Source organism: Meleagris gallopavo, chromosome 13 (genome assembly GCF_000146605.3).
Source record: "Meleagris gallopavo isolate NT-WF06-2002-E0010 breed Aviagen turkey brand Nicholas breeding stock chromosome 13, Turkey_5.1, whole genome shotgun sequence".
NCBI lineage: Eukaryota > Metazoa > Chordata > Aves > Galliformes > Phasianidae > Meleagris > Meleagris gallopavo.
Window position 1 is genome coordinate 15,922,118 of NC_015023.2, and position 26,119 is coordinate 15,948,236.

At 41.0% G+C, this 26,119-nt stretch overlaps 1 protein-coding gene and 1 long non-coding RNA gene across 2 annotated transcripts in view; one reads left to right on the plus strand and one right to left on the minus strand.

Moving 5' to 3' along the window:
* KCNG4 (potassium voltage-gated channel modifier subfamily G member 4) overlaps positions 1–13,492 on the minus strand; it is a 17,262-nt gene extending 3,770 nt beyond the window's left edge. Inside the window, exons 1-2 of the mRNA XM_010718096.2 lie at positions 13,086–13,492; positions 11,429–12,228 (exon numbers count right to left, since the gene is read on the minus strand). Of these exons, the coding sequence (XP_010716398.1) occupies positions 11,429–12,178 (750 nt within the window). The 5' untranslated portion in view covers positions 12,179–12,228; positions 13,086–13,492. The remainder of the gene's footprint in view (positions 1–11,428; positions 12,229–13,085) is intronic.
* LOC116217141 overlaps positions 1–26,119 on the plus strand; it is a 69,972-nt gene that overhangs the window by 31,562 nt on the left and 12,291 nt on the right. The window lies entirely within an intron of this gene.

Consider the following 26,119-nt stretch of genomic DNA (forward strand, 5'->3'; position numbering starts at 1 on the left):
TTTTTTTGGAAGATGGAAGAAGAAAGATATGTTTGCTTCAGACATGCCTACGTGTTACGAAGGCACGCTGCAAACCAACCCTGTTTATTTCAGAGGGAACTGATTTATCCATGCAGTACAGTAGTTCTGTATGGAGGTAACTCATTCAAACTCTGTAAATAACACAGCTGGGCTATCATCTCCCACCAGTGCTATTTCACCCCATTACACAGTAGCTATACCATTGGTTAGTCAATCTCTATACAGCATCTCATACAAACGTTTCATACCTCGGCCTCTCTATTGCCAGAGTCTGAAAAGAGAGTGGAAGACCCAGAGTCTGTAGGATTTGATGAGAACAGGCTCACTGATGTCACATTGGGAGATAAATTTTATCCAGTGTACTTGTATGAGAATACCTGTATTTATTATGTATAACGTGTGAGAGGGTTTATATGGAATATCCTGACACCAGTCATTCTGATGATTCTTGATTCTTTTGAATATCCCATTCAGAAGTAGCAAATATTGGGACAGTAAGACGGGAAGATATACTAAATACCAAGGCCAGTTTCTGTTTCTCCAGTATTTTGGATAATTTCAGACCTCGGAGTGCTCTGTGTCCAAAAAGCTGGTGGAATAACACAGTAATTTCAGCTACCATATTCTTTCCAAAATACCTGTACTTGTGTGCAGTGGTAGATCTCACATTTGCTGTTGTTGCCGGCTTCCCTTCGGACGTTAACTCCTTCCAGTGAACTGTCAACATGCAGGCCAAATATTCTGATCCATGAGAGGTGTTTTGCATAAATGGCCAATAAGGGAGTTTCTGTGGCACAACAGCTTCTATATATTGCCTCTCACTGAACAAAGCAAACATATTTGGGAAATTCTTGTGATCAATGACTGCAAAGCAGAACAAAAACATTCCTCTGTTTCTCTAAACAGTAACCAGAGCAGAATTCTGGGCCATTTTCATATCAAATTTATCACTGACTTCTTTCTTCTTCTGTACCATGGTGTAGTAGAACTTATAAAAGCTCCAGACCAATGCAGCACTGACCATGAGTGTTGGGAAAGATGAGCTTTTATTTATAACTGGACACAAATTGCTGTGGGGTGGGATTTTTCAACATAACCTGAGATGCTTTGCACTATTATGGCATCAGCCAGTACTGACTGTCACGGACTTGGTGGGAGATCAGTTAGAACAAAGCTAGCAGTCTGAGTATCCAACACTTCATACATCCTGCAGATTTACTTCTGAGCAATGCAAGAATTTATCAGAATTTATGGAACATGTCTCCAGCTGAATTTCTACAACGCATGGCATAAATGTAATAAAAAGAGTGCCTGGTATTGATCATACGTATGAAAAGAACATTAGGTTCAGCAATGAAGGACACAGTGATTTGTATGTAACAAGCTATATACTGAGCCTGATGGCTGAAATATTGAATGATTTCTTAGATTTATAAACCACCTCAAAGAGGTAAAGTGGCCATTTCAAAGTTCCATAGCACCCGAGATAATAAGCAATTCATAGTTCCTTTTCATTATTGCTTTCTGCTGTATAAGGTAATGGTTCATTTTTGGGGCTCTATTATGTACTGGGATATTTATAATAATACAGTGAAAACTCTCATTTTAGGATGCTTTTACTAAAACCTCTTTAGATATGAAAGAAAAAAAAAGGCTGATAATAAAAAGTAAGAATAAAAAGTTTGCTGAGTCTCATCGACCCAGTGCCCATCCTGACAACCTGAGAAACAAAAGCTTAAGCAAAATGGATCTCTGTAGAAACAGTGAGAGAAAGTTGTATTACTAATAGTGGGAAACATTGGGGTTCCAGAAAGCTTTACAGCAGCTTTCATGCAGTACCTTCTTTTGCTAGGATCAGAGGTTCAGGAATTCAGCACCCACTGATGCCAGGGTGATGTGTGGCATCTAAATCTCAATTGCACAGGTGAGTTTACAGGAGTGAAATTTATTCCCCAACTGTGCATTCAAGTTAAATAAGCTTGAGATATGTGCCACTCACTAGATAAGATAAATAAGGTAAATTTCCAGCCAATTGCCCTCTTAGTTGACCAGAAAACATTAGTTACAGCATAATGACATCTAGGATAGTAAATAAAACCAGATCTCAAAATTATGCAGCACTGTCATATTTTACAACAGACATAAATCTCATCTTATGAAAATAATGTCTGTACAGGCACCAATAATGGTAGCAATGCCCAGAGTGGCATTGCTCCCTTGTGGATTAAATACCTCGTCCATCCACCTTGGTTTTCAGATGCATTGTACTTGGTTGCACTTCATAGACAAGAAAAAAAGTTATTATTATAAACTCATTTATATATAACTAGATGAGAGCTGTTCTCATGCCCTCAGGACCTGCTCTGCACTGGCCATTTGTGACCCACTTGGTTGCAATCTGAAGCATTTTATAATTAAAATATGCTAGGGAAAACCTGTTCTGAATCATGACCTGATCGCCAATTAATTTCCTACCACTGAAGGTATACTTCAGTACCTTCTGAAGTGGATGTTTACCCTTTAATCCACTGCAAGGTATTTTTAAATAAATGCTGAAGCAAATACAAAACAGGGAGAATGTATATTTTGGACATTGCAAACTGCAGTACCATCTCATAAAATAGTCTGAGGTTTCTGAACATTTGAACCTGTGTCTGGCATGTTGGCTGCTGCAAGCTGTGCTGCACACTGGCAGGAAGGGTTTCAGGCTTTGCCTGTGGTCCCCTCACCAGTATCGGTTGGAACAGATCCATTCTTTGTAGTCCTCTGCAGAGCACCATGGAAATGAGCGGTGTGATGTAGATTGAGAGGTAATGGCTGACAGCTTACCAGCAAGCTGGCGGAATTTGGTAGGTTTCTAAACAGCAGTGTTTTATACCCAACTGCTTATGTTGTGGCTGTGGTACCAACTTTCTGCCCTTCCTATGGATGACTCTCAGTGGAATTCCATTGGCAGCATTCTGAACCCGTTTTCCATAGTGTGTAATTTGGGATTTCCCACAGTCTATAAAAGAGTGGTGCCTGAGATAAAGGCAAACCTGCAGCACTGCTCATGATCTCCTTTCTATGCTTGCCAGTTGATGCAGTTAATGGTGATGTTGGTGATTTTATGTGTTTCTTGTCTCACATTGTCCATTTCCTAGTTAAGTACCCAAAATTGCACCAATGCTTGTAGAGCACTTTGCCAATAAGCACTGCTAGGTCAATATATGGATTATTTCAGAATCACGTCATCCCTGCAGAGAGTAATACTTTCAAAACTTCATATAGGAAATCAACATCTACATCAGCAGTGTGTACACAGTTGGTTATACAGCATACTTCTGAGAAAGGCAAGTAACATTGCTTATGAAGCTGGGCTGATAAAAGTCCTTGGGCTGAATTAGGAGTCATGATTGAATCACTGTGTGCAAATGTTGTTCTTTGTGGGATACCTTTATGGAAAGCAGCTGGCTTACTATCATAAAACAAATGAGCAATGGACAGAAAGGGTCTGAACCTCTTCCCAGTCAGATCCACCCTAAAGCAACTATAATTGCTTCTTCGGAGTGAAGGCAGTTTTGATGTTCAGTCACCCAGAAAACATTAAACAGTCACTCAAAATGGAGCAGGGAAGGAGCTCGGTAAAGCAATATACTTGACTCTTCTAATTCAGACTTCTAGTGGAACCTGAAAGGAGCGTCCTTAAATACTGGTAGGCAGGACCTGATTCCTGCTTAGCACTTTGCATTTGAAGGACAAGCTGCCAGAACATCATCTTTCACACCAGGAATGCCTGGCAGCATTACTGATGCAAGGTCACAATCCACATCTGCTAAACAGCCTGGCGTGTCCAAATGTTATTTACCACACTCAGGTAAGCCAGTTACCACTCAGATCCTGCTGTCTGATCCACAAGCTGTATTGCAGACAGTAGCCAGTGTCCACTGAAACGGCAGCAGATGGATCCAGGCTACCAGCCTGCCTTCTGCTGCCGTGTGCAGCTGACAGCTACCCAGTGCTTAGCAGAGAGGCTGATCCCAGCCAGACTGCTCCTGGGGCTGCCCACACAGCCCATGCAGAGCAAAACACAGCCATGAATGTGGAGGATTTAGAAGTAAAACTCGCAGGAACTTTCCTCTCTAAGCCCAAGGTTGACTAATTTCCTGGGCACGGTGCTGTCTTCCAGCCTTCTGCTCTTCTCAAGGTTACAGATGGGCACTGCATCCTGATCTGGATCTTGTCCCCAGAGAATGCCCTCTCTATGAAAAAAAATGCAAGCTAGTGTTACAGTGAAAAAGCAAGCTTCAGTTCTTGCTATTGCCTGCCCACGGACTCAGGAGTGAGTCTACAAGTCTGGAGAGTGGTTAAGGTGGAGCAAAACACCTTCGTGTAGCTTTTTGTGCAGCTGAGACACTCAACCATCTCCCAGGTGTTCTTATTCCTCTCTGCAGCATTTTTACCTTTTTTTTGGCAGTAAAATGATAATTCAGTTAGGAAGTCTTGTACCAGTCTGTGTTCCCTGCCTACCTGGAGCCGTGGGATCCAGCTGCAGTGCTGCAGGTACTGCTGAATCACTGCGACCGCATTGCTGCTATTATTTGAATAATTAAACTCCGTGCTGCTGAATCAAATGATGGTCAGGGAGAACTTGAAAACCCCGTGTGATGGATCATTCCAGTCCTGGGATTTATAGTTAGAGACAGATGCAATAAAATCAAAAGGTTTACTGCCTGCTGAGAGAGAGACTGTAACCTGATTTACAGGATGATAAGCTGGTTAAAGGAGTGCTGTGTATTCTGATCACAGAACAATTTTCCACTTACTTTGCTTTATGAGTAAGAAACTTGGACTTATGAAAACAATTACTAACCTGGTACATTTGAGGAAACTAAACTAATAGTGGGATTATATGAATGTGGACATTACAGAGAACGTAGGGAAGGGGAAATCATCTTTGTACCCAGCAAAGGTTATCTCATCTGGGGAGTAAATGTAACTAAAATAAAATATTTCAATTAACTTTTATGCTTGGGCTCTTTATTCTGCAAACATTGTAAGAATCAATCTGAAGCATTTCAATCTGATTGGTGAGCCCAGGCCATTTTATTAGGAGAGAGATGTGGAGGCATTATCTTTTATTTTTTTCTCTAGTAGAAAATTTAGCAGACTTCGTTTTGTAACTGTGAGGAACAGTACAGTCAGAATGACAAGATATCCATATGGGACTTAGGAGAAAGACTCAATTTCCAGTTTTACTCCTGATGAAAGCTTTAGCCCTATTACTATTCCTTCTCTGCTTCTTTCCTCACTGCATTGCAAGTTCTTTGCAGCATTCTGTCTGTCTCTGTACCTATGTACAGGCACTGAACCTGTTACAAGGAAAAATACAGTGCTCACAGGAGGAGCTGACACTGCAGGAATAAGCACAAAATATGCAGTTCACAGCTCTGGTGCTGTGAAATTAATGATTAGATCTGCTCGAACATCTCCAGAACTAAAATACCAGATTCTGATTTTGACTGTAGCAGTAAGAGAAACTTCTAAAGAATGTACAAATTTGGGTGGTTGTTTATTTTTAATATTTGCTGCATTACTCCTATGAACTTGGAGGATGCATTGATTTCAGATAGCATGTTCCAACGGCAGAGGTCCTTGGCTGCAGAAAGAAATATCCAGTTCCCCAAAGAAGGCATTTATTAAATAATCATCTGTGCCGAACCTCCTGAGATGACTTCAGCGAAGAAAGCAAACAGGTTTTTTTCCCATTGTAGCTATCGCAAACTTGAAAGTAGGAAAAGAAATTGTGATCCCCAGTGAGAAGCACATGTGCTGTCCCACGTTGCATTTGGGTGATAGCCCACTGCAGAGCAGCTGGAGCAGCTGGGTGTCCCCCCAGGGTAGCGTGCAAGCTGGGAGTCCCATGGCTGTTGGGATACAGCCAAAGCTGGATGAACATAAGGTGAACTAATAATGTCAGATTGTGCCTTCTAGACATTGGACCTTGAACTGGCAGAGCCAGCTTTTAAAAACCACTTACTCACTGAAACGGATTGTCCAGAGTTTCTAAAGAAAATCATTCTGTGTGGCAGTGAGGGTATACTGATACAGGTGGTCAGTAGCATCCACCCCACGGGTGTCCATTGGTTGTGTAGAGCAGGGCTTCAGCAAGGTAAACTTCGCTAATGGGGTACGTATTAGATTTAGTGCTCTATTTTGTCCCAGGTGATACCAAGTCATGTCTATTTATATATATACATACCAATATATTTACAGATAGGCATGGACATGTACTTTTCTGATCTTGCACTTTTAAATGAGTATTTTAAGTGTTTCTGAAAGTCAGAACTTTGTTAATTTTTTGGCTACGGAGCAAGTCATTCTGGGCCATGCTTTGTGTGATTTATGCCTTGCATTAGAAGACGCACTTGAACATAAAGTTACTGACAAATACCATTGCTTTGCAGATATACTCTGAATAGTGCCCTGCTTCATTAATAGTACTCTGAACTGCTACTCATTGAAAAAGATATTATTCAGCAAAAATCATTTTACCCTGGCTGATCAGCTAGAAAATTCTTATTTGATCAATGCTTAGACCCTGTTATTTAAAAGCTATGCAATTGGTAGCAAGGGGTATCTGTCAAAATGCAGCTGTCATATCCAATTTACCACAGGTGATTGTTTTTACCAGTTGGCCAAATTACACTTTGATTGAGAGTCTTATCTCTGCAGACTGTGAGCAGTAGGGCTGGGTTTGTACACCTCTTTGTGACATTCTCCATAAGGATTATTATCTTCTCCAGTCACTCTCAAGTCCTTCAAGTTTTCCTTTAATAAATGCACTAAAGAGATTTAATTTGATTTGCAGGTTATGGGCAGGGTTGGAGCATTATGTTATAATGTCTTCACGGTGGATTTAATAGCTTGAATATTGAGGCTGTGTCTCATACACGTCTGTCTTCTCATAGTGAACATATCTTCACACTGACAAAAATTCACATGGTTTAACCAGTTAACTAAAGTTTGTGTTTAACCAAAGTCAGTGTGATTTTTTATAATTACCCCATTTAGCTGAGGTGATAGTAACCCTCATGAAGCAAATATCTTGTCTGATTTCCTTTGTCTCCCTGGGAAATCCTTGCCTTTTCTCCTGTAAAGCACTGAAACTCTACTTTTACAGAAAATGTGTTTTTCAACAGTTTCCTCCAGGGTCTAAGCCAGGTAGGCTGTTTTCACAGTGATGCAGACAGCATCAGCGATTCAAACACTGAAAAACATACATCAGGGCCTCCAGAATAATGGCATAGAATGAAGAACAAATAATAAAATATGGTTCCATTTATTATATATCTGCTCTTTGTTGTTTGCCTGCTCCCCCTCCTCCCTCCCTTTTTTTTTTTCCATGTTTTCTGGATTCTCAGTGTAATCTAAATCTAAAAGCATGCTCGTTTAAAATGAATTAGAGTTCTACATAATCAAATGATCGCAGGAACTGGAACTTCAGAAAATGAATATACTTAGGTCCAAGATAAAATCACTAGGTCTGACAATGCTGGTTGCGTCGCATGTCGGTTATGTTTCATTAGGTTATCTGTGCAGTACAGAAAGCACTTACAAGCTTCTCAAGATCAGTTATGGGCAAACACAAAAATTAGTGGTAATGATGTCTGACCCCTCACTTATCACTGGAGAACAGAGGATAGATGTTTTCTTCTCTCTTAGCTGGGGCCATAGGACATCACGTAAGCTCGACCCATTGGGAGCTTCTGCACCAGGAGAAAAAGCTGTGGTTGTACCGTGCTGAGGTACAGCTAATGGGGATGTCTGGGGTTCTTCTTCTTTCTTTTCTTTCACTGGCCCTAATTTGCTTGTCTTTCCTGAGGAAAAGACCTTGCTGCACCTTTTCTGCTGAGTCATTTCTCCAGAGAAAGCCAATTTTTAGGACTCATTAGAAGAAATCTCCTCCAAAAGAAAATCCCAAGGGTGCTTCAAAGCACAATCCTGTCTGAGCCTTTCTGTGCTGGTTTTGTTCCATATTTCACAGGTGTAATGATGTTTTTTTCCTTTGGATTATCTGTGCTGAGCAGCGCCTACTTCATTTGCACCTCTTGGATCCTGGCTGTACCTACTGCATGGGACTGACTTTTGGGGAGACTTTAGCCTTGACTCTAGTGAGCTCATCTTAATTCCTTCATTGGAAGAGAATTTCAGCTCATTTATCCTAAATACAGCCTGTGATTCAGGTCAGCACTTCTCTCATGCTGCCAGCAATACCTATTTGGATCAATAACAGTGAGAGTTCCTCACTCCCAAGTACTACTTCTTGCCTACCCCCACATTCACATCTGCCTTGATTACTACATTTTGGTGATGCCATATTTGTTTCCTTACTGAAGACAGTTTGCTTTCCCTTAAGAATGGACACAAATACATAGAGAAAGCTGTATGGCATCTGTTTCATGGTCACACTCAGACCTGAGGTAGAGCCTCACAGATTCACCTCTTGGACTTTCCCCAAACTTTTGGCCTCCTTCACCTGGGGCTGTTCCCTCTGGGCTGGGATTCACATCAGGCACTTACATGATACAGAACTTTTTACTCATCTATCTGTTTTTTCTCCCTGTTTCTAATGCCGTTTGAAAATATTCTGGCAGATGTGCACGGTGTCAGTTCCAGTGCCTCGCTCTTTATTTGACTTTGGGCTGTGCTCTGATCTGTCAGGCAGCCCCCGCCCTGCGCTCCCCATGCGGATGGCTCCATCCCTCCCTCTGGTTGCCAGGGTGATGGGCTTTCCCAGTGCAGATGCTCCTGCCTTGGCTCCTTGCCATCCTTCTCCCAGAAACCGGAGTTCTCACTTTCCCTCTGATGGTGAGGATTCCTGTTTGCTCTCCTGCCTGCCGAGGCAGCTTTTCTTCCTTCTGAGCGAGCCTTGGCTTTGCACCTGCTAAAAGAACGAGTGATTTCACGTGCCTGCATCAGCCTCTGAGTGAAATGGAAGTCACCTTGTTTTATTTTTTCCTTTTCTTTTTTTTGTTTTGTTTTGTTTTGTTTTGTTTGAATCTGATCCTCCTTGTGCTGGAACCCAGCCAGTTCTCACCCTCTTAGTGTGACAGCTGTGATGATTGGAAAAAGGAGCCCCGAGTGGTACAAACGCACCAGAGGTAAAGCCTTTCTTGTTTGTATTTCAGAGTGGATACATTCCATTTCAAGGGTTAGTGACATTGGAATACAGATCCTTACAATACCTCTAAGCACCTTTATGCATAGAGGTTTAGCCAAACTTCAGCTCAGAAATGAATAAACCTCTGAACAGGACATCTTTAGATTCAGGGGTGGAATTACAGGTTGTTCAGAAACTTTTTTGGAGGAGTTTGACTGTTTCTGTCGCTGGGCAAAAAGGTATCATGGGATTTTTAAATTCAGCCCACAGAACCAAAATGTGAGGTGTTGCATGTCTGTCCCAGGTTGCTGGTGCACGTCCTCATGCTGGAGCCACTTTCAGAGGTCGGTCAGTAACCAGGATTGAGTAACAAATCTCCATGCAGATCTGCAGTTTCCCTGGGAGTGACTCAGTCACAACTGAGAAGTGGGCTTTTTCACCAGTTAAGCTCTGTGAGTGGTTTGCTTTCCTGTCGCTAAAATGCTGTTCTGAAATCCCACTAGGAAAATGCTAGGTGTTGCAGGCTAAAAATTTGGAGATAGAAAATATTCGTATTCTGGTTTTCCACAAGCTGTGAGCAGTGTGTCTCACATAGTCCCCTGTGCTTTCTCTGGCGTAATTTTAAATGGTTCAAATAACAGGGCTTTCAATACTGTGCTCTGTGCTTCTGCGACTCCACGAAGAGGTGCACTGTTCTGATGCCTTAAGTGTAAACTGTGAGATGTTTGCAACTATTTGGACAAATCTATTCCTTGGACCAAGCTTTTCCCTGCACTTTAAGCACTCCCACTTTTGAGCTTGTTTCAGTCCAGTCTGCTTGTCTCTAAAGCAGTGATATGGATGCAGGTCTCTGGGAGGCAATGTTATCTGTGTTTTATAGAGGATCTGTGGAAAGCAGCAATACTTCACTGACCAGATACCCTTACAAACCTGGAAATCCTTCCCTTTCTAAAACACTGAGAATTAGCTTTAAGAGCACGCAGCATATTACATGGTGCTGAGATCTGAAATAACATGTGCTTCTTTTTCATGGCAAGTTTCACAAAAGCTTTTTCTGCAGCGGTTGGAAAACGACAATAAAATCCATCAGGCAACTTCCATTAACAAAGTTAGCACGAAGTACTTCCTACAGCAGGGCTTGTAATGCTTTTACATCTAACTCTAAGAAGGATGTGCTCTCTTTAAAGTGTTTCCTTGGAAGAAGCACTGGAGCAGGGTATCAGTTTTTCTGCCAAAAGTGATAGCTGCAGAGAGCTGCGAGAGCACCAGACTTACTGCTGAAAGTTAATAGTCTTCTTATGCAAATGCAGGTTAATATTCAGTCCTCAGTTTCATTGAAAGACATCACATATCATAACATATCCTTGCTGTGACTGTGCTGCCTTGAATTACTGCTTAAGCAATAAAGTAGGCACATATTTTTGCGTGGTGCATACCACAATGTGCTATAAATGTGAAAATGTCTTTATTCATCGATGCAGAATACTTTAGGGAGTGTCTTATCTCGCTGGGCAGGGAGTTTATTTTCTCACCACTTTCAGAAGGACAGTTTGCTAATGAAGTAAAGGATTAATTAAACAGATTAGTCAAAGCTATTTGATAAATTTGGGCGTTACTGCATCTGAAATAACTTCAGATTTTACTTTCCTCCATTTTATAATTGGAATAACAGATCTTTACAGTACTGAAATACAGCAGTATTATAGAAAAGATCCTTCATGTATGATACAGGCTTGGACAGTTTGCCCTGAATTACTGCAGCTGACCTACTTGAAAAGGGTCTATGTGTGGTTAGAAGTTCAGCTAGTATTTGGTATTAGTGCTGCATGTTATAGAAAATATTTCTTTTGCTGTGATGGAGTGATTGCTTATAACCAAAGAGTAAAGTGTGCTGAAAACTCCTCAGTGTGAGTTGGAGAGTCTCAGTGTAACAGGTTTATAACTTATGCTAGCAACTGCTTTTTGAGAAGGAAACCCAATGCTATGTGAGAGAGTTCTGTCCAGAAATACTTTCTTGTAGTTTAGCTCACAGTTAGTAAATTACTTCGTTAAAATTATTCTTAATTGAACATCCTTTTGAAACTGACAGAAGTACTTTCAGCTATTACTGCATTTTCTGTTGTAGAAAATTCCATTATCAGAGCAGTTTCAGACCTCATCACTATGGATTTTCTGTATCTGTTTTGTCTTTTTAAGGATGCATACCTAGCAAAGCAGACACACTTTAAATTCTACAGTCAGATCAGTTACAGAGGACTTACTTACCCTGTCTTCTTCAGCTCTTAAATCTGGCATGGTGCTAACGCAAAGGCTTATAGCTGTGGTGGCCACAAAGAGGATGGACAGACAAGCAAAGACTTTGCCTGGGAGTCCCGACTGAGGATTTTCTACCATATCTCTGAGTCTGTTCATAAACTGTCCAAATTTGGTCTTCTCATCTAGGACACATGCAGCTTCTTTGCTCCTCCGGAGCTCCTCTTCTTTCCGTACCTCAGCCAGCTCCTGCAGTTTCTGAAATAATTTTCGAAAGCAGCAGTTCTCCAGATTGGATTCCTCAATCCCCCAGTATCTCAGCTCCTCCTGGAAAGACAAGGCACACATGTCTCTTAAGAGCATCAGCTTCCCCGCTGCTAGAAAGCTGACAATCATCCCGAAAGCATTGGGGTTCCTGTCAAAGAAGAACTCATGGGTGTCTTCATCGTAATCATCACACAGCTGAATAATTTCTTCGTAGCTGCTGCAAAACTTAAGTTTGCTCAGTCTGGTCAGGGGAAATTCATCTAAAGTACTCCAAGGTAGCAGGTATTTGATGCCTCCAACATTTATCATAATTTCTGTCTTTAGATCGACTGCAGAGGCTTGATCAGGGCGATAAATCCTCCTGGCTCTTTGGTAATGGACCCCTTTGACAGAAGGAGTTTCAACGGAGACAGGAAAGAAGTGGCTCAAGGAATTACAGGAAGCGTAGCTAATATTACTGTAGTCTTGGTCGCTGCCTCCAGAGAGAATAGGCATCTCTAAGAGTTCTCACTGGGACATCCGAAATGGCATCAGACCAGGGTTATCTGCCAGCCAAAAGGTGAGTGAAGAAGGAGAAAACACAGTAGAGGTTACTGCAAGAGAAGGGGTGCTTCGGGTACTTTCCTAAACCACCAATTTAATGAGTGTTTGTAAGTAAAAGTCACCTCTGTGCCTCCTCCTGAAATCTGCAGCCTGTGAATGCGATTTGCTTTGCAGCCTCATTGGTTGTCTGGCAACACACAGGCACAGAGGAGAGCTAAAGCCTCGTTCATAATTATCACAAAGGGTCGGATGCCTGCAAATCCAAACGAGAACAGATCGGTCTCTGCTCTAAAATATCTCAGTCGTTGCTAGATTGTTCATTTTCCAGCCGTTGTCTCATGGCTCTCTAATTTCTGTAAACCCTTGAATACACACTAACTTAACTAAGCTGCTTAATAGTTATTAGAGTGGTCAATTACCTGCCATCAGCTGGATGCAAAGTTCTTAATTGCTTTAACTCGAATGCTCAGATTGTAATTCCTGTTTCCTTCACTCCTCGCCTGTTTTGCCTGCCTCGCAGAGCCATGGCAAGGATTAACTAGTACATGTTTGTACAATGCTCTGAGAGTAAATTGCTTTATAAATGACAAGTATTCTTATCAGCTCGGTCTCATGTCACTGCAAATTACTGAGAAAATACAGGGAACATTCGCCCATCCTGTAGAAAACTTTGTTACAAGGACAGAAAGAAAAACTACCAGCTCAGAGAGAAAAGCAATTGAAAGACACCCCCCTTCCCTTCCTTCTCTCAGGAACAAATCCCTGTTTTTGTTCATATTCTCCAAAGATTTACAGGAATTCATTACTCCAAGGCAACAAACTACAAAAATCCCAAGGAAACTTCCCCCAAGTTACTTACCACCGTGCCTCGGGCTGCAGCCCGCTGCCTGGCTTCCCCGCAGGTGAAGTATGCATGCTGCAAACTGGTCAGCTGAGTTACGATCCAGCAGAAAGACCTGGGGATGTTTAATGGTATTGATTACCAAAAAAAAGAAAAAAAAAAAAAACAGAATTGCTATAGCACTCTGGAGATCCAAGTCTCTTTCCTCTTTTCTCTCCTTCTTTCTCTAGAAGGGGAAAATATTCATACGTGTTCATATATTATATGTTGTACTAATAGATCCTTTGCTCAAGAGTCAGTGTCCTAAGTAGCAGCTCCTCTTCTTGGGCTCATGGGGATTTCTGGTGAAATCTGCTGAGCGAGAGCTGCAGGATCCTGTCCCCTCTGTCTCTCCTGTTTCCCCTGGGACTGTCAGTGTGGTCCTGGAAGAGGAGGGGAGAGGGAAGGGGGAAGGGCTTAGCAATAATCTCTCCAGCATCCCTCTGTCTGTTCAGCAGGCAGCAGGCAGCAACTGAGTAGGAACATGGAGACAGTCTCTGACTAATCAGGTTTGCTAATAAGTAAATTCTGATGAACCTACTTAATAAAACAATTTTAATCCCTATTAAATTCTGCCATTGTTGTGGTCATCTTGGCAACACCAGTCAAATTCCTCAGGAGCAGTTTCAATGTCCTATATTCCTCTTGAGACTGGGATTTGCTCTTAAACATTATTAGAGGGAATTCTGCTAAGGTCACGGATGCTGGGCCTCAGCACATCTCTGGCTGCCAGGAAAGTGCTTTCCTTCTGTAAAGGAAAGGTTCTCTATCTAGCAGAGAGCAGGTGCTGAGCACTCTTTGCAAATCTTCATTGCTTTTCCAACAACCAGGAACTTTCTTCTCTCTCCAGCATGGATGAAAGGGATCAGCACATAACATGTTTCTCACCTTCTCGTACGTGGCTGTGGGGGCTGAGCTTGCTGTAAGGCTTTTGGGTTCTTTTGGTGTTGCCAGTAGGTCTTGGGCTGCCTCTGTCTAAAGTGGAGATGACGTGAGTTTGACCCGTATTCTGCTTGCTTAGCTTCAGTCAGAGGGTTCAAGTGGTCTGTATTAGATCTTAATGACAAGTACCCTTGATGATGTTCCTAAATTCAGTAAGAAATGTCAGAGTTTATACCCAGTGTGGCTGCAGCTCCTGAACTTGAATCCTGTTGCCACAGCATTGTGTACATCTATGGGATTTACGTGCCCCACTGGGCATACGAATGCTCCATGGAAAGGAGGCCTTTAGGAGTTTGTACCCCAGAGCTGTGTTTCCACTGCTTGCAGCTGGTAGTACAAGGTGCAGCTGGAGCCCTTTGCTTGTCCTGGGCTACTTCCCATTGCACTGCTGAGGTGAGGCACCTCAGAAGCAGATCCTGCAGCTGTTTATCAGTGCTGAGAAATGCTAGGGCACATTCTGGAACGGGAAGCCTTTGCTAATTGGACCTGTTGGCACATCTCTCTTGGCCCACGTGGTGCCCGAAAGATTAACTTCTTATCAGCCGTCACCACTGGGGTTTACACTCAGCTCCTAATTATGCCATCCACTGAGAAAGGCCAGATAGATGCCTGAAGGCAACTGAGTTCTGGGAGCGTAGCTCAAAATCACTTAAATCCTACCACCTTTGTGTGAGATGCAGTTTGCTCTGCCTATCAGATTTTCTTATGGATTACTTTTCGAAGAAAAAGCAAACTATTCTAATTAACTTTGGATGGATTGTTTCACAAAAGGATAAAACCAATTAGCATTTCCTTCTCACCTTGTGAAGCCCTTGTGTGGTACTGCTAAAGGTTGTATTTCAGAAACCAGCTGACAAAAAGGTGAATACATCCAAATCAGTGAGTAAATATTATACATAATTCAGTAATTTGAGTCTTATTTAGTAGGAAATACATGTTTTTAAAGTTTACAATTTACCTTCAGGACTGGGCACCCTACTATTTGTTTTACAGGGACTTGGAGCTCTGGCTGTAGATACATCATGGCATCACTGCCAGCCAGAACCAAAGCAGTATCTGTGCAGACGATCCAATACAGGTCCTCCTTAATAGTTCAGCATCTAAAGCTGTTAATGCTGAGACCACAAAACTGAAGTCTCTCTCCAGGTGGGAAAGACTTATTTCTGCATCAGTTCAAACCTCTGCTGACTTGCTTTTATATATCTTTTTTTCTTTTTTGTAACTACAGCTATAGTTTTTCCGTTAATTTCCCTTTGAATTTGCCCTATTCAAAATTAACATCAACATCTTTATTCTTTTCTTTCCATTCTCTAGTTCCCTTTTGCTTTCTGGAATTGCTCTCTCCTTGCTCCTTAGCCATCTGGTCATATCACCTTCTTTTACATGCCCTTCACGCAGTTTCCATATGCTTTATTTATTTGTTGATGTGAATAACTTTCTTGTCTTCTCCTTGTTGTTTCCCCCCTTTTATTATTTTTGCCATTCTGTTATAATATCTTAGACCTGCTTCTCATCACCAACGAGGCCAACATACTGCAGCTGAGAAGCAAGCTGAGCAGAGGTGGTTGTTCCCTAGAGAGCTCCAGGGGCAAGGCAATTGCATGCTGTTGTGTACCTCTCTCAGACAGGTTAAGCCTAGCCCTGCATAAATCAGGGGTAAAGCTTCAATCTTGGCTATATATTATTTAACAGAATGCAAATTTAAGTACTCACAGCAGAGATCTACTAGGATGGCCTGGAACTTTGTGGGTATGATGGTGCAGCTATTGCTGCGTCCCTTTGAAACACAGAGGAGAATCTGGTAAAGGACATCCATCACAGTGAACAGGTTTTTCCCAGATAGTTGGATAATGAGATCATTTATGGCATTAGTATTTAGGTGTTGTAATGGTTAATTCCTGTGGAAAATGGAAAATCCAGCAAAAATCACTGGCTGTAATACCTTGCTTACCTGTGATTTTACATTTTCTAATTATGGCTGAGTCCTGTATCAAGCAGTAGATATATACAAATTATATATAAATAGTGTTTTTTTTTCACCAACCACATAATAAAACTCTGGAACTCACTGTGGTGACCAGGATTTGGAAAAGGCCTAAACAAGTTCATGCAGGGAAACCCCACCATGTAGATCCAACCTCTGACACAGAAAATCGGTAGCCTAAATCAGGTATTGTGGTGGAAATACTGCAGTGGGCACACATGCCCTCTTCTGCTCTTTCCAAGGTTTCTGGTGTTGTACTGGGGGGCTGCACAGACACTGGTTGGACATGATGGAGGTGCCTTTATGCTGAGAAACCAGAGGAGGTTGGCCTGGACTCTACCAGGTTGGTGGTGCTTTTCTGAATCGATGGTGCACTCATTATTTGACAGTATTTTTGCATTAGAACAGCAAAAAACTGCTGGAGACAAAACTGTGTGTATATGTATGTATATTCCAAACTATATATATTCAAGAGTAATTATGTCTGCTTATAACAGGCAATCTTACCAAGAGGTAGAATGTATGCTTGGAAATTGTATATACTTCCAAGTCTTCCAATCATTCTGCAGGGAGCAGGTATGTAATTTAATAAAGGGAGTGTTGTTAATCTTCTCTTTGCTTCCCAACTGGGCTTTTTGTAATACTTAAATACAGTACAAAGATAATTACTTTCGTTGGCACCTGTAACTGATGATGAATTTCAGGCTTTTAAAGTCAGAAAACAAAGGTGTATATCAAAATAATTATTTAAGGAAATACGAATGCACTGAAAAAAAAAAGCATATAAAGGGGAAAAAAGTAAGAATGAAATAAATTCACTTAAAAAACCTACACTGTTTTCATTCATTGGCTTAGAAATTAGCCCAGCACTGAATGTTCAGTTGGTGCAATTTCATCACTAAATGGTTGCATGCTGGTTTTTTCTGTCAGCTGAGGCCTTTTGTGCTCATGTGGGGATTCGTTCTGTAGCACTCAGCCATTGTGTACACCTGTCCTCTCCCAGATTCTTTTTGTTTGTGCCTTATGAATTCTTCCGTTCAATAAAATATATATTTTTTCATTTATTTGCAAAATAGTTGGCGTGAAGTTGAAAGGAGCATTTTAAAATTCACTACTTAGTGGTTAGCATGTGTGGCTGTAATTGGATTTAGATAGCCTCGTTACATGGAAATTCAACATCTTTTCATATTCTCATATTATTCAGTGGACATAAAGAAGAGCTTAGCCTTCTTTTCTTAGTTCAGTTATCGCATCGCGTATTGCAAGGTAAACTTTCAGGATTTATGCCAATATTTTATTCAGTCCAGCAATGTTAGCCTCATGTTCCTGTTTATTCCTTCATAATTTATCTTTATGGAGCAATAGAAATGGCCTTTCTTGCCAAATACTAGTTTGTATGGATAATTAAATTGACAGTAAAGGGCTAGATTCACCTCTTCGTTATTCAAGCCTTAGCGAGTTGCAGTATTATTGATTCCAGTGGAATAATGATAGCATTCGCACAGGAGCGTGTGGTAAATCAGGCTGTGATACCCTTGGTTTGTTAAGCACTTGTGTAACATATTGCTTGCTCATCCCAGCATTCATAAACGCCAGTTATGATCCAAGCTCCTGATGCACCACAAACTGTCTCAGAAGACTGAGTCACACATGCTGGGGACAGTGCTTTCTCCCTTCCCTCCATCACTGTCTTTATAAGTTGGTTTTCCTTTGCCGAGTTTGATGAAAGCCAAAAAGGGCCAAAAGGGCCAAAAAGAGCCAAATACTACTAAAGCCAAAGAAATATCTAGAGCTTGTATCAGATATATAAAAGTATAGTGAGGTTAATGATATATAATGCACAAATTTCCATGTCCTTGTCTCCTTGCACAATGGCTGCACCTGGAAATTAACTTCAGTTATGTTTCCCTAAGTTTTCTATGCTCATCTCCTCGGGACTCCAGAAAATCATACCTGTTAATGTACAGTACACAAGGAAACTGATTTCAAATGGATGATCCTTCCTATGTCAATCCCAATGCATGTTGCATAAAGGCTGAATCACCTAGGTTTAAAGGATTAGAGTGTGATGTGGCATGGGCAGAGGAAACAGAACTAAAGTGCCACGGCTTAGAGGTGAGTACTGTTATCTATCCAGATAGCAAGAGACTCACTGAGTTGTACCCAAGTAATCAGAGAGCTTGAGGGAAAGACAATCTGAAGTCTTTCGTAACTTGATCTGGAGAATAATTCCCTCCTGCTGTCAGTTCTGGTGCTCATTCTCACCCTGAGCACCACGTATAAGTAGCACATTTCAGAAAGAAGCATTTCCACCATCGCTGAGCACCGGTCCATTAGGAGGTGCCAAAATGTTTTATGGGAAACGTGTGCAATCTTCCCTTGCTTGAGTTCAAACGAAAGGGCACATTCATTTGACTGCATGCACATCAAGGAAAAGACTGATGGGCTGCATGTTTTTCCTCACTGAGAGCCTGGAAGCTGGAGGAATTAAAAAAAAGTCCCTGGTGATAATCAGCATGAGTTTGCTGCTAATAAATAGGAGGTTTCTTCATTTTCCCTCTGATTCTGCAGGTAGATTTACATTGTGTGTGTTGATGCATCTGTAAAATAGAGAACATCCGACATCGTAAAACCTTTGGTAAAATTAAAATTGGAAATCATATAAACATTTTTTTTTTCACCTAGTACTCATCATTTCAAAATTCCAAAGCATTTATGAATCACACCATTTTCATGACTAGTATTAAAACAGTCATTGCAGTGATCAACCTGAGGATCTTTGGAATACCACAAATGCCCAAAAGAGCACACAGATTTTGAGATGCCTCCTGCTGTAGCCAAAGACCCTCCACAAGCCTGATATTGGACTGCCATTTGAGTACCTGGATAGTTATTTTTTACCATTTTCATGCATTTCTATAGTCAATAAGAAGAGATATGACTAAGATAACCTTTGTTTCATTGAGAGGTTATCTACACAGAGGTAGGTTGAAAAGAATAGCATTTGTGCCACCATATGACTTAGGGAAAAATAACACCTGTTGAAGGGTTAAAAGAGGAAAATGGGCAAAACAAGGTGTTGCAAATTTGCTCTGAAGAAACTTAACGAGATATTTCAAATTGAAACTTGAATGCCATTCTCTGTTTACAGGAGGGCTCCCTTGGCAGTGTATGTATGTCTGTGAGTACCATTGAGTTTGGAGATCACAGAGTCATGGGTGTTTTTCTGTGTCCATAAACACAAGCCTGACTTAGTGTGTACAATAAGATGTCTGCCATCAGGCGATGCAGTACTGAAAGAGAAAAGGCAGCACTGTGGTTACAAAACAGAAGTTCTCTTCTTACCTTTGTAAAATCATCGTGTGTCATCCCAGTCACATCACTGAATGCCTCTAAGCCTTTATTTCCTAGTCATAAATCAAATGCATATAACCCCTGTGGTCCTGTAAGGAGAGCTCTGTTATTGAGACAGAACAGCAAGCTCCAATTACGGGGGAAGGACAGAGCTATTAGAAAGTTGGTCTTCAACTAACTATGCTCAAGAGGACCGTTTTTAATAGGTAGATAAGTTATCGGTAACAGCCATCTGTAGGTACACAGAATCAGATACAGCAATGCTTTTTGTTTTCAGACGGAAAACAGAAACATTAACTGCTGTGATGAGCTGCCGGATTAAAACGTGAATCGCTAAGCAGGTGAGGTGGGTTTGAATACTGAATATCACCGATTTTCTTCCCTTCTTCTATTAGGATTTATATCTCAAATCATTTAAAACTTGCAAAGGAAAGTCTGAAAATATTTTTATAGTTGTTACTGGTGATTGATTACTTCATCTACTTTTTTCTAATATCACACTGTTCAAATGAATTACCATACAAATCCAGTTCTGCATTTATGATGCATTAAATGTAAAAAAAAAATGTCATTTTAATCATGGTTTCTCCCAAGGCTTATACACAATATACATAAAAGGCATTGCTGTGCGTATTGTACCACCCAGTTGTTGAAAGTGCCCTTAAGCTCTTTTTAATAATTTAGCCAGTTCCTTAATGAGATCTGTATCTGTTTTAACCAATGAAATGTTAGCTTCATTCAGGCTAAATACAAAGATATTATGATTTGATCATATGAATATAAAACTAATAGAAAAAGATTCTGTGCTTGCATTTTGGTCTCTGTAAACCCATGAGAAAGTCTCCATCCAGTGGGCTCTGAGTAGCTCTTCAACCTTCATGTTTGAGAGGGAAGAAATTTTCCCTCCATGTGCTGATTTGGGGTTTTTTTTTTCACCTGCTTTGCTGAGAACATCGTTGGTGAACATTTCACCATTGGGTGAGAGCCCAAGCTCTTCCCTCCAACCTCCTTCTCAGAACCATCTTTCAATCTGTCTGAAAACTGCCACCCAAGGACTCATCTCTCTCGGCCTGCAGGACTACGGGGCTTCAGTAGTAAAAAGTTTCAGCAGTGCAAAACCTGTATCATGGCTGCTGTCGGTAGATGGGTGCTTCGTCAGCCCTTCCTGAAGAGGAACTTTTGAATTACTGTAAGGTACGTTAGGGAGTTGCCTTGGCATGAAACTGCACGAGGGTTGGGAAGGTTCAGGTGCTTCCCCAGCCATTGCTGACATCCTGGCCATTCTGCTCTGCTTCCTGGTCTCTCTGTTCTCAAATCTGCATTCCCTACCTCCTGCTGTCCTCCGAAGTCACGAGGATTTGTTATCTGCAAGTGCTGAAACACTGAGGGGAAAAATAATCAGAAAGTATTTCATTTGTTATAATCTTAAAATTATCAACACGGTCATTTGGAAAAGGTCTGACTGCCAGCGACTGGGCAACGAATGGTGTGTGACTCACATCTGTAAACGAGATTTTGTTGTAAACCCTACAAATACGCAATAATTAATGATAAAATCAAAGGAAATGTCTGGAAGGATAGATAGAGAGACAGTGATGGAGCTAGAGAGATTAGAGAAAATGGTAAGCATTAATAAAATTAGACTGAACATGGGGGAAAACAGACTAATATGTCCAGTTTGGGGGATAATCTAAAGGAAAACAGAAATAAAGTAGGAAAAAAGATTAATGCAATGCCTTCCAGACACTTTCCAAGCAAGTGTCTGGAGAGCAGAAATGCAGCTTGGTTGTATAATTTGATGGGATAGCATAAAGCAAACATAGCACGATTCCATTCATGTAGTCCATCCAACTGGTCAAAAGATGCTTGCAGAGTTATTTAACAAGACGATGACATGGATCATGGATTAAATTGGAGTAGTGTTTTCAGTTCCTGTGGCTTTGAATTTCATTGTTTGCAAAGGACACGTAGAATGTGAAAGGGATAGTGTTTGCAGGGTTAAATTAGACATGAAATTTTGGTCTTTTGGGCAAAAGAAAGGCACACACAGAACAAAGAACGTAAGAATTATCAGTAACATGGTAACCACCTGCAGTTGTTGAATGGGTGATAACATGAAGTAAAATGAATGGTTAAAATAAAGACACAAAATGTCAGTCTTGATGTTTGGGCTGGGCAAGAGAAAACGCCTCAAGGTCACTGAGGCTCCTGAAGAGAGGGGGACTTCTCTGAGGAAATCTCTGATACATCCTCGTGGCCCTTCTGCAGAGCTTAAATGACAGCTGCTCCTGTTTCTGCAGTGCTTTCTTCCTCGTCCCTTTCAATAATTCATATTCATCTACACCTCAGTCCTGTTCTCCTTTTCATTGCTCCTTTGATAATTAAACAATGGGACAGGAAAGGTATGTGAGATGCTGAAATATTCCTGTGACTCAAAATACATCTGACATTCAAGTGAGGTGACTTAATTACCAGCTGGGTTCTTATTGCCTGCCTGGGAAATAACTGGGCAGTTGTGTTACATATAGCTGTATGGCAGCAAGCGAGAGGGAAAAGGGAATTTGAAGGCTCATTGCAGCACAGATATTTCTTCGTGTACTCAAGTCAGAATTGCTGTAGTTCATTTTAACCAATTTCACATAGAACAAATGCAATATACGTGGCTCCGTGCGTCCCTTTTCTTGGAGGAAGCAAAGATTATCATCGTATTTAGTTGAAATGTTTTTAGCCTTGGTAAAAAAATGCTGTTTCAGACATGGGCTGCAGAAACTTTATTTCCCTGCTCATTCTACATTAGAGCAGACAGTTTATTTACAGACTGTGCACAGGATGAATTCTGTCTCCAAGATGTTGCTATTTAGAGCTTTCCTTTCTAAAAATGTTATAGAAAGATTTAAATATAGGGTATTACTTCATAAAGATCTGTCTCAGTTAACAGAGGAGGTAGATTTGAGAAGTAGTCAGTCCATCAGTCCAACCTATTTATTTAGATAGAAGAAAACATTTTGATTAGAATAAAATGACCCAAATTGTCATAAGGTCATAGATAGCTCACTGGCAGCAGAAATATCAGTAAAGTTGCTCAACTACCATTTCTGATGGCCTACTTCAGCTCCCTGGTTCCTAATCATACACCTAATGAGTTTTCTAGCCCTTCACCCCTCTGATAGTTGCTGTTGTTTGTTGGTGCTGCCATTTTGCACTACTTTTGCAGTAAATTTCCTTTTCACAAGAACTTCCACCAGCCTGTTTTCCTCCCAGCCTCACCTGGGTGTATCAGTCCATGCTGATGAAACTGTTCATTACAGTACAACCTTTCATTCATTAGCTGACAGGTGTGGTGTATTGTTGTTTGTGTTCTCCTCTGAGCTCTGCATCACACGCTACTGCACAAGCTTGAAAAATCAATGCAGATGCTAACTTCTTTTATCTGTAAATGCATCAGAAGATAAAAGCAGAGAGAATACTGGAGATGCTGCGATCTCAGTGAAAGATTAGCAGAGGGCATCAATTGAAAGCAGTCTACTCTGAACAGTGACTAAGGTAAAAATTGTGCCACTTTACCCAGCACCTCTGATTCCTCACTTGAACTCAGAACTGCTGCTGTTACTGACAATGCTGCTCTCCCTCAGCTTTGCAGAAGCAATCCTGCTAGGAGAAAAGCAGCTAAATCATCTTCCTTTTTGTGCATCGTCAACAGAATTGGTCACAAAGTTCAGGCAGAGCTCTGTGATGAGCTAAAAAGGACCCAAGGACGTGGAGGGCATAGCTTGGACTGCAAGTTCTTCATTATTCGTGGCATGAGAAGGAAGGAACTAAACGTGATTGGGAAAAGGAAAAGTGGTATAATATCTTCTCCGTTTTAGGTTGGGTTCTTAGTTTTATGAAATAGCTTTGTGAAGCTTCATATTCCAGCATATCTTGACAGCAGGACTTTGGAAGGACTCCGTTTCCAGGTCCACATTTAGGTTGGGCAGATAATTATTTTACTGTTATAGAAGTATTATCTCTTAATGCATGCATCATTCATGTATCTCATCATCTAAACTCCAACTCAAAGCAAGAAATATTTCAGGGTACTGGAATACAACACCTCTGCAACATGTCTGTCTTACCATCTTCTTCCTCTGATGTTTTTGCTCTATTATGGTTCAGCGATTTCCAGCAAAAACCAATATTTTGTTACACAAGTATAGTCCAGAAATCAATGCTGGCTCTCTGCCAGCAAAGACAAGATTGTTTTTGCTATTAGGTGGTCATTAGTGGTGTTGCAGCGGAGCTTAAGAATCCAAGGAATAGACTTGGACACCCTCTTGTCTGGTAAAAACACGGGACAAACAGATGGTGCTGTGTCAGAAAGCTCACCCTTGAAATAGATGCAAGAAACTATGCCAGGCGCTGCGGTTTGTTTGGACTTTGGTACTGTTTGAAAACATTTTCTCTTTTCAAGGCAAAATTGGGTCTCTGGTTTCACTGAGAGACTCCCATTGAATTGCCACAGTTGTCATTAATTGGCCAATTTGCCAATATATACATATAATATAAGGAGTAAACGTGCTCACCTCTGTCCCAGGATTACTCTGTTCATTCAGTCGTACAAGATGCTGTGCTGTTAACTGCTAGAAACTGTTCAGAGGGGCAGGGCAAGCAAAGTGTGTCAGCTCTTGTTCCAGAAAGAGACCTTATCTTTTCAGGCCAAGGCCAAAGCTGAATGTTTTAGACTACAGTAAAGTAATACTGAGCTTTAGATTGTGTGCAGAAAAGTCTGTAGGGAGGGAATGTTAATATCATTCATATCTTCAACTTCAAATTCACTGCAGGCAGTAAAAGACTCTTTGGCTGATTTTAGCATATCTTAAGCTGATGAGTCCTTTGAATTGTGGTCCCTTCCAGAATCTATTTACTATGGACTTAATTTGCTAATGGTTTTACATTTTAACTTCATCCTTTAATAATAAATTTCACTGACAATTCTTTGCTGTTCTGAAGCCTTGTCCTATTAAATTCACACCATGGCTCTCTCCTAGGGCATCCTCACAGTACAAGCAGGCTATAGCTGTGCAGTCAGAAGCTACAGTCCTTAATAGCAGATTCCAAAGTTTTCAGAATATGTTATAAACATTTTCATTTCATGAGATTTCTAATTCTAATGATAAGTTATGCACAACATTTGGTTGTATAAGAGTTTTGATTTCGTATGCCTGATACGTGGAAGTTGGAGTGGATTTGCTGTAAAGGCAGAACTGCCAGCTGAAGATGCAATATGGAGATATGGATATTCCCATATCCTTGTATTCCCATTACATTCAAGTTTTTAAAAATCAATTTTGATTATTGATCCCAGGCATGCTCACAATACATTCTGCTGGTTTACTGATGGCTGGTTTAGAGTTATTTTGAGCATAAGGAAGCAACTGTGACCATCTCATCAACCCCAGCACCCTGCCTGCTGCTGAATTCAAGGCTGTCCTTCTCCATGCCCTTCACAAGGCAAGGCCCTGGGGGACATGTTACAATACCAGCAGATGTTTTCCTTCTTCTCTCCAGGTGCACTTGGCCACACTGAAGTTCGTTTAGTCCATCTTAAAGATGAAAATAGAATCTATTCATCATTCTTATTTTATTAAGAGTTGTATCTTGTATTATTAGGAGTGAGAACTCCGAAAATACTATCCCATTCATGGAAAAAAACTCAACATTCCAACTGTCTTATTTATTTTCAAGACATTAGTCATTAAAAATCCCAAAGTAGGTTATTGTTATTATTATGTTTCATTCTTTTTATATGTATAGAGCTGCGTGACAGATGAATAGTTTTGTGTTGGCAAGTCTTGGTTTTGCTTGCTTACTGGAATGGTTTTCCTTTGACACTAAATGCAGGAAAATCTCTCTCTTCCCAGAGGCTGTTTTTCCTCCTTTTGGTATACAGTCCTGCTCGTGTCACATGTCTTACTAATGGTGTAATCAAACTGCAGTGGTTTGATTGAGCTAATTTCTCTCATAAGCAGTGAAAGTTCATCATTAAAACTAGTAACTAAGTCATGGAGAGAATTGTTACAGGAGAAGGAGGTTACGGCTGTCATCAGAGAGCCCATCTCTTCCTTGGTATCATGCTTGGTTTGAAATCAGCCTGTTTGGTGTGCTTTGCCAACAGCTGTCTTGCCCTCCTGCCTTGCCCTTGGATCCCTCCTGCCCGTCCTGGCCAGCTAAGAACACCGAAACCTGAGGCTGGGATTCCTTCACGCCTTGTCAGCACCACACCAAAAGGTGTCGGGTCACATCCATGTGGTTTGCAGGACAGTAGCACTGGTTTTTGGTTGCAGTCACAAAATGTATCCAAAGAAAACATGTGAAGAAGCAATTAGTTAAGAAGAAAAGTGTTTTTCCTGCACTGGCAAGGACACGCCTTCAATGAGGCGCTCAAAGTTCCATACAAAATTATACCTGAACTTGACTAATTTAGACACGCCATGGCTTGCTGTGCTAATATTAATTTCTCATTCAGTAATTATCTTATGAAACAGGCAGATTAAGCAGTCATATGGTCACACAGATGCAGAGCACTGTCGTGTGGGTGACACTGGCAGATTGTGCTCATATTAAACATTTTGTCTTAGGGAAGGTGAGGAAAGAGAGTAGTGTAATAAGGTTTCTCACTCCATATGTTTTCCTGTGTTAAGCATCTCCAGGGCAAAGTGTAGAAATGTTTTGGAAACTGTTTAGAAAGCTCTGG